This window comes from Cyanistes caeruleus, chromosome 4 (assembly GCF_971803275.1).
Source record: "Cyanistes caeruleus chromosome 4, bCyaCae1.hap1.1, whole genome shotgun sequence".
Taxonomy (NCBI): Eukaryota; Metazoa; Chordata; class Aves; order Passeriformes; family Paridae; genus Cyanistes; species Cyanistes caeruleus.
Genome location: NC_141704.1, coordinates 74,186,896 through 74,199,901, shown reverse-complemented (window position 1 = coordinate 74,199,901; position 13,006 = coordinate 74,186,896). Strand labels below are relative to the sequence as shown.

The 13,006-nt window shown below is 43.5% G+C and overlaps 1 protein-coding gene across 3 annotated transcripts; it reads right to left on the bottom strand.

Annotated features, from left to right (window-relative positions):
• Positions 1-350: 350 nt before the first annotated feature.
• Positions 351-12,322, bottom strand: PTHLH (parathyroid hormone like hormone). 3 transcript variants are annotated; one of them, XM_086885344.1, is made up of 4 exons: positions 10,885-12,322; positions 10,266-10,388; positions 4,352-4,774; positions 351-863 (listed from the first exon to the last, which is right to left on the bottom strand). In XM_086885344.1, the coding sequence occupies exons 2-4, from the start codon at positions 10,364-10,366 to the stop codon at positions 854-856; spliced, it is 534 nt and encodes a 177-aa protein (XP_086741470.1). In that variant the 5' UTR covers positions 10,367-10,388; positions 10,885-12,322; the 3' UTR covers positions 351-853. The 3 variants fall into 3 exon arrangements, with proteins under 3 accessions (XP_086741470.1, XP_023783829.1, XP_086741471.1); XM_023928061.2 differs by lacking the exon at positions 10,885-12,322 and having other exon boundaries at positions 10,266-10,541; XM_086885345.1 differs by lacking the exons at positions 351-863; positions 10,885-12,322 and having other exon boundaries at positions 4,348-4,774; positions 10,266-10,426.
• Between the last annotated feature and the right edge of the window lie 684 nt (positions 12,323-13,006).

The following is a 13,006-nucleotide window of genomic DNA, read 5'->3' as shown; positions in this document are numbered from 1 at the left end:
GGAGGATGTGATGCCTCCCCTGGGGCTGCTGTTCACACCCTCCAGTTTGGAGAGTGCAGGGGTTCAGCTCTGCAGGGCTGGGGCCTGAGGAGGTTGGGAATCTGCTTCCCCTGCAGTGGGATCTGAGCTCTGGGACTTTTTTTACCCCCAGGCTGTACAGCAGCTGAGCTAACTTGAAATAGAACGCTGAACCAAAAAAACCTTCTAAATTATTTTTAAGTAAAAGCTAATGTGAAAATGTGGGAGTTTAGACCCATGTAAATGCATTACATTTAAAACAATTTTCAAATGTAGATAAAAAAAATATTCTTGCCCTTAAAATTCCTGAAGAACACATTTTTCCTTCTGAGTCATGATTTAATTAGATTATATTTTTATTAGACATTCTTTACAAATTATAAAATACTGCTATTATACATGCACAGAGGAAAATCAGTTTGAACAATCATATGTAGGCATTCATTGAAATCAACCACAAAACAGAAACATTTTATGTCAGTTATCAATGTACTCAATATGTATATCTAAAGTGCATTATCTTACAAAAAATATAGGAAGTCAGCAGCACCAAGATACGTTCACAAAATAAATACACCAGTCAACAAAATAAATTATAGTAAATGTGACAATAATAATTGTCTCAGCCTTATCAGAAAAAAAAAAGGAAAAAAAAAGGAAAAAAAAGGGAAAATTCACAATAGCCAAATGTGCAGTTTCAGAGAGCAATGAGGGGAAAAAGGTTTCATTCTGAGCATTTACAATATTTACAGATAATAAATATTTTAATACTTCCCATATATTCACTATTACAGAATACTGCAATATGTCCTCCAAATATCTCTTGCTGAAGATGTCAGCACCTCCTGCAAAGAAAAGAAAGGACAGGAAGAACAGAAACATTAATTAATTTTCACTTTAAATGTGTGGACATAGAATCAATAGTAAGAGTGCCACGGACTGCAACAGGTGTGCCTTGCTAGTAACCATTTGCAGTAACAGGGCCTGTTTGTGCCTTGCTAGTAACCATTTGCAGTAACAGGGCCTGTTTGACCACGCCCCAGCTTCAGACATTTATTCAAGGTCTCAGTCATGTTTTTCTCAATGCAACCCCTCTAGAAGTATGATGACCTGCAATTTGTCACACACTGAGGCCATTGTACCCTCACAGGAATGGAAAAGGTTTTGTTTTATTTAGAGCCTTACGTAAAATTCCTGAGTGTAACAAGAAGAAGAATTGTATCACTTTATGATAAAAATGTGAAGTGCTGGAAAAGAAAAAAAAAATACAGTTGGAGAAAGAGAAAATTGTTTTGAAGATATGGAAAAGGAAATCCTTGTTAACGCTGTGGCAATGCTGTGTTAACTGCTGGAGTGTGATGCCATGTTCTGATTAAAACAGTGCCATTGTGCTTATTTTATCTCTGTTTCCCACTGATAGACCACTCCTTGAGCAAGGGACTGTGGTGCATGTGACTAAAGGCTACTCAGGGCTTGAAGTGAGCAGACTCTTGACAGCATCTCTTGTGTACTTGACTGAGTGAAAAGGCTGTAATCGTGAAACTTTCCCTCTGGGAGCCAGAGAGCTTGATCCTGAAAGAAAGCAACCGTCCTATCCTGTTATCCTCCAGCTCCAGCTGCATTCAGCCCAGCTGAAACAATCAACTGCACCCAGTCTGAGTGTTTTCTAAGGGATGGTGCAGTCAGGTGTGAGTTCTCTCCCCAAGAGAACTAAGCAGAGCCTGCTCCCAGCCTCTCAGTGTATTACTTGCACTTCAACATGAAATTGCTCAGAGGTGCTGCAGGAAATGCTGAAGGGTTGCAATTTTTTTCCCTTCTGTCCCTGTGAACAGCACACATTTTTTAGTGGTTCCCTGGGAAATACCTGAGGGTGAAATGTAGATATGTAGGATGGAGTGAAATGAAATTCTCTCTGCTGTAGGACTGATTAACAGAGATGGGGGTAACAACCCATGTGGAAAAAGTGTGTGGGTATGAGGCACAACAAAACTTCCATCCTGGAGAGTTTAAAAGAGCTTTCTTAATATGCACATTGAAAGGGAGTCTACATCTATCATTAGGGAGTTTGCTTGTTCAAAAGGTTTTATAGGAAATTAAGTAAGAACACCTTAATTGAATTGAAACGGGGATATAGTTGGAATGTCCATGAGAAATAACTTTTTAAGAGCCTGGAATGGAAATGCTAGCATGAAGTTCCGTAATAAGTAGTTAACAACAATATTAGGGTCCATTTCAGGATATATTCCAACAGGTATAATGATGGCACACGATTCATACAGCATGGCTGTGTATGTGTGCGTGTTTGCACTACTCAGGCCTACTTCTAAGAGGGTGACATTTTCAATTAAGCCTGGATTTTAGGTTTGGTTTTAAAGTTTAAGCTAAGCTACATCTTGACAGTGGGCTCTATACTAATAATTTACAAGCTGCATTTTGTGATTGGGACCTAGATTTTGCAAGATTGGCTTCTTCCATGAGATTCTCTATGTAGTAAGTCAAAAGATCTAGAAATTATATTATTGTTGTCCATTTTTTTCTGATATAAACCCAAAATTTTGTTTTCAAGACTGATCAGAGAGAATTGGCATGAAGATTTTAATCCAGGGTGTTCAGCAGAAAAGGAGCACAGAAATACAGTGAAAATCATGCTTAAAGTTTACATCCTTTGCCAGCCTACTGTGGTAACTAAAAACTCATGTACTAGAAGTTTGTTAGGACTAAACCAACATGTTCCCTGTACTTGTGAAGGAGGAATTTCCTTTTCCTTTTTTAACAGATTCTTCTTGTTTAATCATCTCCAATTCATTAGCTAAAATATAGGTCCTTTTTAGGAATCTCTGAGAAATGCTGAATTTGGATGTTGGACTCCACAGTAAAGCTGAGAGCCTTCAGCCATCCAGACACATTTCAAACAGAAAGGCTGAACTGGGAAAATCAACAGGGTTGTACCTGTAGCTCTTTTATAAACCCCATTAGGTGGCCACCAAAGACAGCACAGCAAGAAAAAGAAGTAACTGTTAAAATTCCCTAGGATGTTTTTTCCATTCTATATTACTTTGTGCTCAAGGCAAGTGTTATTTACTGGCCAAAACAGACCCTTGACATCTGTTGAAGCCTCAGGCACCTCCTGAGCAGAATCCTGAAGTTCACCTTTCCTAAGGTGCTGACAAACCAATGTCTTTAACTTCCCACCTACCTGCTACAGCCATGCCAACTCGTTTATGGTCTGAGATACCCTGGCCTATGGCCTGAGTGCCCAGGCCCAGGTTGGTACCTCCTGTAGATGCCAGCATGAGCTGAGGTGATGGAGCACATTGTAAACTGTGGCCTGTAAAGCTTAACCCCAGGCTGGAATTTAGTAAATCCCACAGCTGGTGTCTCTTTGCAAGAGATTTACTGCAAGCAAGTGGCACTTCTCTTATGTCTGTGTTCTGCCAAGGTGAGGGGGAGGAGGAGAGAAAAGGGTGGTGAAACGCTGGTGAAATGCAAACATTCAAGAGCTGAAGAGTGGGATCCTTGGCTTTGCCTGCAAGTGTGCAGATTTCCACTCAAGCTGAGATGACTGCAAGGGTATGAGTCACTTGGGACACCTAGGCTGATGTCTCCAGGCCACTGCCCTAAAAACCCTTCATTGTCATGCATGAGGGAAGCATACTCCTCTCCAAAAGCAATGCTAAACATTTTTAGGCAGCAACATAATAGTTTCACAAGCTGACAGAAGGATGGAGCTGAATTAAAAAGTCCTAATGGCAGGGAGAATTTTATGGTGAAAGGCTGGTTTGAGTTGCTTGCAGATATTACTGAGAGTGAAGTTTTCCATGTTCTCCCCTAAGGTTAAACAGTAGAATGAAAAACTGTAAAGCAAGAGTAGGAAAGTTGCCAAAAAGGGGAGGTGTTGAGAGGAAGGAAAGAAAACTTAACCATTTTATAGATGCAAAGCCTTAAATAAAAGTCAAAGCTTTCAATCTGCTGAGGCCCAACTGTGGGACCAAGATAGTGAGATACAGTAGGCTAAAGCAGGAAAGGAAATTTTAGTGGCTGTGATGTGCTTCCTTTTCACAGAAATACCTTCACTTAATACTCAGCTTCAGGCAGCAGATTTTGGCAAGAAGTTGTTTACGTGAATTGTGTCTCATAGGAAAGAAATGGTCTGTCCTCAGTGCAAAGTGGAAGGGGCACTTACCTGCAGAGAGCACGTTGAGACTGTGCTTGAAAAACCACTGCCCAGATCTGCTTTTACTCCCAGTTTGAGCGAGGCCTTAGTCTCTCACACCAAGGGATAACAATTCAGTAAATACATGGCACACTCCCCAAGAGAATGTAGCAGAATTACCTTAAAGTGTGATTATGTGTAGTAACAGAGATGTCCAAAAGTGGGCTCTCGGTCATGATGTCTCCATACATGCCAGAATTTAGCCAAGCTGAGCGGGTTCGCCTCTTTTTCTTCTCTTGTTCCTTACGTTTTCCAGGCTTTGCTTTCTTTTTCTTCCCTGACACCTTCAGGGGCTGCTCCTTGTAGGTCTGTGATTTGTTTGTCTCCTGAGTTAGGTATCTGCCCTCATCTTCACTGCCAAACCGGACAGGATAGTTCTTCGTGTTGGTAGCAGGTTTAGGGTTAGGTGACACCTCTGATGTTGTACGGATCTCTGCAGTGTTGACACCTTCGATTAAATTTTGAAGAAATATTCTTCTTCGTAAGTCTTGGATTGACTTGCCCTTGTCATGCAGTAGCTGGTGCTCTGATACAGCTCTTTTGCTAAAGGAAGAGAAGAGAGGAGAGGGAAAAGTGGTTAGGATTTGGTTATTGCCCAGTGCTTGGCAGAGTTCCTCTCTTCTCTGGCTGTGGTGGCCACAGTGACCATGTACCAGGCTTGGAGACATCCAGTGAAGTCAGACTGCTGGAGCACGTCCTGCTTCTTCCGCAGAGTAGCTGTTCTCAGCAGAGAAGGGAAAGTCCTAAGCAGGTAATAATTCTCAGCTGACTGATCACACACCACTGGACCTGGAGCTGGATTAGTCACTGCTCTGTTCTAGGAAAGCATCATGACTCTTAATATATCACACTTGAGGCAGTAAAAGCAGGAAGGCAGTTGTCAGGGATAGGAAAATGAAAGGGTCAGCTAATACAGCAAGGGAGGAAAAACCCAGTGCTTGTACTGTAGCCAGAAGCAGCGTTTATGAAGCATCATTCTAGTGATTTTCTTCTGCTCAGTGTACTTCAAAAACTTAAACAAGCATATAAAAGCACACTTTACTCCTATATTTAAATAAGTGAAATTGCAGTAGCATAAGGAATATTGCAGGAGCAAAAAGGATATAAAATATTTTTATATTTGAACTTGGGTGCCTAAAATACAGGCACTTCAGTCCATAATGAGCTATCCAAGGAGGCAGCTTGAGCATCAGCAGAGACGAGCCTCAGCCACTCCTGTGGATTTACTGCTTGGTCACTTGTGTCTAATTACGGTTTTAGATGCCCTCCTAGTATTGCTTTAAGTGTGAACTTTTGAGGCCAAATTTCTTGTCTGCTATGCTGTCTGAATTTCATGCTAACCCCCTTCACTGGATCTTCTTCAAGAGCATCCTGGTTTGTTAGAGTGGTTTTTCCAGAGTTCATCCTGACCTTTTGGTACACTGAGCTCTGTCTTGTTTTCAAGAAACTGGGAGATGAGTAGCTATCTGTCTTTTAGGGATGTTTTTCTGACAAGGAATTAAACATCTCAGGAAAGAAGATACAAATGGTACCTGAATAATAAATAACCAGAGAAAAGGTGGGAAAATACATGCCTTTTTCTTGAAGTGGAATAGATACGCAGCTGCACAGTGAACCACAGACAGAGCACAAACTGGGATTTTAGCTACATTCCCATGAATGCAGTAATACAGTTTATCCTTCCAATTGCTCTACTCCATCATGCAGAGTTTGGCTATGGAATATCTCCTCTTGCATGAGGGTATGGCATGTGACTGGATTCTCACTGGCCAAAGAAATTACATTCACTGCCTTGCCTGTCCTATAATCATTTGTTCAATTAGCTGAGTAAGAAGTGGTTTCTGCATTTGGGTGAACAGGAAGAAGACACATCATATTCCTTCCTTCCATCCCTTTTTTTCCTGCTATGCTACCACATTTGAAAATGCAAAATATTTGGGAGCATTCTGCAGGTTCTCTTTTTCAGTCCCCTCAGCCAAATTCTTTAGGTTTATGACTTGATCAATAGTAGAGCTACTGGAAGTTGGCAATTTCAAGTAGCTCTGGTTTAAGAGCATCCTCTTCAATTTCTGTATTTGCAGGGCTGCACTTTTTGAGTATTGGGTTCAAGTGATTGATTTAAGTGATACTACATCTCTATTGCTCAGGGCAAAATTCAAACAGCGGCTTTCTCCCATTCCACAGTAAGACTGGAAGATGACTGTCAAAATCTTGCTCAAAATCAGCTCTGCATATATTGAGGTTTGTGAATACACATGTAATCGAATATCTGTGATTTAAGTGTCCCCAAATCTGTTTTTTGAATGACTTCAGCTATTGGGGCAAATATTTTATGACCTTCTACTAAATGTCCCTGAGCAAAAATGCCATGTGATAATGCTAAGCTGATCCCATATCGTGTCTTTCTCTTCAGTGCAGTTGTGACCATTAATGCAAGCTCATGATCTCCCCCAGAAGAATTTTTTTGAACAAGGGCCATCTCCAACACACTTCTTATTAGGGTCAGTCTGATTGGCAAATAGGCCAATAAAACCAGCACCCTGGGCTCCTCTGTTCAACTGCCTCTGTGCTGCCTGTCAGGCTGTCCAATGTGACTCATGATACATTCTGAGCTTCAGTATTCTATTTTCTCAAGAAATTTGCATGGGAAATGCAGTTCTGCTTTCACTCTTCTTGTTCATAGAAAGCGTATGAAATCTCCATGCTTTAGGGAGTCTAAACCAGTGTCTCATGTGATGAGCAAAGCTTTCCTACTGCCTCTTGTGAACTATCAAGGATAATTCCTTCTATCACTGACAACCCAAAGCTGCCTCAATCCTCTAATATGTATTTGGTCAAGTTCCCCACTGTGACAAAATCTTGACTCTCCAAAGCCTGTTATTAAAGTCCTCTTGATTGAAAACCTGTTCCATTTCACAGGAGTGAAACCTAAACATTTGGTTCCAGTGCACACAAGGCAGTCAGAGAGCATTACAAGATCTACATCTTGAGTGAGTATGCATTTCCAAAATAATGCAGGGATTGATGTGTGAGGGGTTGGTGTGCCAGAGGGTGGGTTTCTCTTTAAATGTCTGTATAATATTTAGCATCAAGTCTGGCCCCAAATAACATTCTTCTATTCCAGATGATTGTATAACATTATGTAGTGTAACATTTCATATGACTTTTATTACTCAGACAGACTTAAGGATTACATTTTGCCTACCAGCTTCCTTTGTATGCTCTAGATCAAAAAATCTCTTTGAAACAAAGATGTGCTAGATACTTATCTCTTTGACCTTCTGCCTCCTTCTGCCTCAGTTATTCAAACAACTACTATGTTTGTAAATCATGGAGAAAGGCTTGCCCAAGAAGACTGATGTAAGAAGTGCTTGATAATGGAGATATCAGCAATATCTCACCCACACACTCAGAGTAGGAAGGCAATGGAGACTGGAATGATTGCATTCACATATTGGCTATGATATGGAAAAAAAATATTAGGCTGTTAGGGTTAAGATGACCCACTAGAGGTCCCTTCCATCCTTCTATAAAACACACCTCTCATCCAAGGAAAAGGATCTTGTACCAAAGCAAGAGCAGTGAATACTAAGCTTATATGTGGCAGGAGCTTTTGAGAGAGGGTTGTTAATGGTTTGTACTTGACCAGAGCATCCAAACCAATTACTGGATCAAAGTACACTGTGTACATATGAGACTGAGTGTCTCATCATGGGGAGAGCAGCAGAAATCCATGACTTGGGAATATCCTGACTTCATGTACTTCTAGATAAGAGCTTTCAGGCACATTCCTTCTTTTTTTTCTTTTTTCCCCTTGTGATATCTAGCATTTCTAAAAGGCAACATTCTTCAGTCTATCTCAGATAGACTTTCCACTTTCTATCTCAGAGAGCTGCTCTTATTTAGCTGTTATTATCCTTGACTGTTCAAGTTGGGTTTGATCCCAAATTCAGCAAGATAACTGAGGAGGATTCAGTCAGCTCTCTGGATTTTGCAAGACTGAGTGCCCTTGCCACTGACTCCAAAGGGAGGGAAATCTGCTCAACCTATCTCAGGCTTAGGAAAAATGTTTTGAACAGATCTAGGGACATGATGCTGCAATGTCTGGACATGATGATAAAAATATGTCATTTCATTTTGAGGCATTACTGGGTTTCTCAGAAGTTTTTTAGCAGCTAAAGCACTCCTATAACAAATAACATGTCTGGAAATCTTTTCTTAGGACAATTTGCTATTGCTTACCATGGTAGATTTGCTTCAGCAAAGTCTGTAGAACCAGGCCTATGTAATTTTGATTATTTTTGCATGTATATAATAATGTGCTTCAGTATTTTCATCCACTACTGGTCTAAGGTTTTGACTGAGAAAAAAAAAATCTCCAAGCCTAAGTGAGTTATTAACCATTAACTCTAGGAATGGTTTGTGGTAATATTAAAACAGGACACATGTTTGAGTGCGGTGTCTGTGTTTGTGCTGTGCCCACAAACAAAACTACATGAATACCACTGACAGCTGACTGGTTTCTTGTGTGTGTTTTACATGCCAGAGCAAAGAGGGAGCTGAGAAATGCATTTTCACTGGTTTCCTTAGGACATTCAGGACAGAATGGGGATGTTGAGAAGACCTCTAATCCTGACCTTTAAAAACAAGTGTTAGAACTACACTAACTTCAAAAAGAGGAAGAGTATTTCTCCATAAATCTAATTTATTTTTTTAATAACCAAATTTGGCTTAGATCCAGTTCAGAGTTTGCTAGTCAAGAAAAGAACAGCATTTAGCTGTACTTCAATAATTTTCTTTTTTCCTATTTATTTTTGAAATTGAAATTTAATTCCTCTATATAATATGGTCCTAAAAGAAAGAAATAGCACAAGGACAGCTTTCAAGAGTACAAAACAGTTAAATGTTAATGGACTGAGAATAATACACTCTAACATTATCAGCAAAAACATGTTCTACACAATTTGCTGTAGGAGATTTGTAATAGCTGTCTGCCTGGTGCCAAGCTTTAGGTATGTCCTAAGTCACTTCATCCGCAGTGATTTTTTCTTTTGAGTGTTTGGGTTGATTAGTATTAGTATTAGTATTGGTATTGGTATTGGTATTGGTATTGCTTAAATGGCAGAGGAAGTGCTATTTGGATATCTTGTCCTTATGTAATAAAACATTTACAAGGAAATGCATCTGAAATTGTTTGCTGTGTCATATTTCCCTGTAAATTGTGATAGGATTTTCCAGAACTCTTTCTCCAACTTGGCTTCCTTTGAAACTAAATAACAATACAGCCCTCCCCAGTATGACCGAGGTGTTTCCTCCTTAGAAAATCTGATGCAAGCCCAGAGAAAGCCAGCAAGTTAGATGTATGACATAGCTGCTCCTGCATCAGTGCAGAGGCTTCTCCTGAACTTTGTGTATGGGTATTAGTATAAATCAGACTGATTATTCTGGAAGAAGCAAAAAGGTCATTTTCTGAACAGACTGTCTTAAGGTACACTATCATTTATCAAAAAATATGCCTTTGCCTCTAAGTAAGATACTGGACTCCCTTTGGATTTTTTTCCCCTGAAGTGGCAGAAATCTAAAGAAATTGTTCAGTACTTCAGTGTCATGATGGCCCTCACTTCTGCGGGTTTCCCCTGCCCTTATCAATATTGGCTCCACGCCAGAGCCGAGTAAGTGCCTGTTAGTGTAACACCGCACTTGGATAAACCGGGATGCTCCCTGCGAGGGTCCTGGGCAACTGTGCGACAATCACCCCGCTTCGTCGGAAGAGAAACCCCTCACCACAAAGCCTCCCCCAAATCTTTTTAAGGTCAGACAGCTGCAAAGCGCCATTTCCCTGCCCCAAATACCTCTTCCTGGCTCTCAGGCAGCGTCGGTGAGCACCTGGGGCAGGTAACCTGGAGCGGCCCTGTGCTGAGCCGGCAGCGCTGCGGAGCCTCCCGGGCTGCCAAACCTCCCCCCTCCCCGCCTCCCGCCGCCTCACCGAGGGAGAATAAAGGGAAAGAAAAAAAAAGAAAATAGAGAAACTCACAGTCTGCGGCTGAACCCCTCTACTGATCTCCCGTAGGAGGGCACGGAATAACTCAGCAGGAACACTGCGAAACTCCACTGCTGGAAGAGTTTAGCGAACATTGTATCCTCCGGGACTTAAAACCTGAAAGGAAAGGGAGGTCAGTCCCGAGGGACAGATGCGCCAGCGCCGTCCTCAAGGAGTTCCCGCTTCGGCTCTACCAGCTCCGAGGCTCTGAAGGAAAAACAAACTTTCTGAGTTTTCGGCTCACTCCTTCCAAACTTTGCTCTGTCTCCCTCCCTCCCTCCCTCCCTCCCTCCCTCCCTCCCTCCCTCCCTCCCTCCCTCCCTCGCTGCCCGCAGGCAAGATCTCTCGCGACATTAGTTCAAAAACCATCTAGCTCTCATTTGAACAGGGTTAGAGCGGGGTCCAGGGAGTTCCCTGAGCCCTGCTTAGTTCTAGTCCGCTACGCCACTCTCTCAGAACTCTGTGTTACAGCAGAAGCCCACTCTGATGAGGAAAGATTCCCAAAAGTCAGCTCAGCTGCTCACTTCTCTGTAAACACACGCGCGGACACAATAACACACACACAGGCTGAGGCGGGGGGGGAATGCACCTCCACATCTGTCTTTCAGTATACCTTTGCAAAGAAAAAGGGTCAGGTTCACGTCTCCAGCTGCTGGAAAGTTTTGGTCCCCAACAGTGATAAGAAGAGAGACAAGCGGTGACAAGGAAAGGCAAGCAAAGGTTGCTGCCTATCTGGAGAGCCCGAGAGGTCTGGGAGGAGCGGTAGCCCGGGAGGCTCAGGGGCTGGGAAGCATGCTTGGTTCGGCAGGTTGGACTGGGCTGCAGCCTGCGATGTTCACACGCTCCGGAGCAGCCTCTGGGAGACCTGCGGGAGGACGGAGGGTTTTGCAAAGAGATGGCGCCCTAGGAACATGTGCGGAGAGAGCGAGAGCCTGGACGGGACACCCGCAACCTAAAGGGAGACTGGAAATCAGCGGTTCCCGGGCCCAAATCAAAAATGAGGGAAGAAAAGGGAACACCCGGCTGCACATGCACTCAGCGGACCTCAATAACTTCGGCCAAGCTCTCCGCATCTTCTGCAGCAGCGCTCCTCTCTTGCTCACCTTCCAGCTCTCCCTTTTCCTGTTTATCCCCGGGTCATCATCTCCCCTGCCGCGGGGATTCCTCCCATCGGCGGGAGCACTTTTTAGCTCAAGCCCCAAAGCGCTGCCCGGGTCTGCTGCCGCCTTACTTTACACGCACCTACCGTTGTTGGTCGCCGTCGGAGGGTCGGTTCTTAATGATGCTAATTGTATGCTAGTGAAGGGAGAGGGGGGAGCTAAGGGGGAGGGCTAGGGGAAGGACTCGCGGTCTATGAACACAGGCGCTCCTGGACAAAAACAGAAACTAGTGGAAAGTTTTCTCCTCCTCTCCCTTTTTCGCCTTCCACTTCGCTCTCCTTCAGCCTGGCCACGGCGCTGCAAACCGCTGCGTCAGGTTGCGCTCCCGTGAGAGGAGGGCAGCACCGCAGGGCTGCGGGGACAGCGGTGGCCGGAGCCGCGGGAGGCTGCCGGTCACCCCTGGTCACCCCCGAGCCCCGCCGGGAACCGCCGGCCGACAGCCCCACACCCCCCGATGGAGGCACCAAACTTTTCCATCCCGGGACAGCATTTGCGTGAAACTCGAAGGTAACGCAGCCCGCCCGTCTCTCCAGCCTGTTCGCGCTCGAAACTACCTCCGGCTGCTACAAGGGGACTCCGGGACAGAGCCGAGGGGGACAGTGCGCCCCTTGCCCCCACCTCCGGCGCCTTTCCTGCAGGAAATGCCCTGCACGCCGATATCCTCAAGTTCGACGGTGCGGGCAGGACCGCGGCAGCGCACACCTGGGGGCGCCGGCTCGGTCCCGGCAGCGTCCCGGGAGGCCTCGCCCCTCCCAGAGACCTCGGCGGGGGGACCGGGGTCGCTGGTTATGCCGCTGACAGCCTGATTTACAGGGAATGCTTTCCCAACACCCTCACAAGCCGCAACACAACACTGAGGCGTGCCGGCTGATGGCTCCTTCTCATCCTGACCTAGAATTAAAGCAGACTCACTGTTGAAGTTTTAGGCGGAAAGCAAAGCGTTTGTCTACCTGCAGCTCATTTTAAGTTAAATGACGCTTGCTGCCACAATTTAAAAATCCATATTCCACACCACACAGGCAAATAAAACCTACAGCATAAGAGCTGAAACAGAAATCATCCTGAAAACCTTAAATCGTTTATGCTGTAAATAAATTCCCTGAACAGCTAGTAGTCTATAAACTAAAATGTATAGCTAATAGCCGTCTTTGATTTACACAGTTCTTTCAACTAATTAAAAATAATTGTAAGGTCCTCTGAAAATATCCCCCCCACACTCATTGGTGCATTGCTCATGTTAAAAGTAAAACGTTCATCAAATATTTATAGAATTTCCTCTCCCCCAGAAATTAAAAATTTTAAAAAATACATCAAAAACCAACACACACCATCCTTTACAAACTCAGGAAAAATAAATAGCTTCTATAAACTCAGAATCCTGAAGTTTCTTCACAATTTATCACTTCACCTTTTCTTTGACTTACAGCTGACTGTGCCTCTCAGAGATCACCCTGGCAAACAGTGGTTGCTCTTCTCAGCAATCGCTTCCCAAACTATGTTCTATTCTTAAGAAGAAGAAAAGAAAAAAGCAAAAAAAAAGCAAGGAAGTTAATTTTTAAAAAAAGGCAATACTTT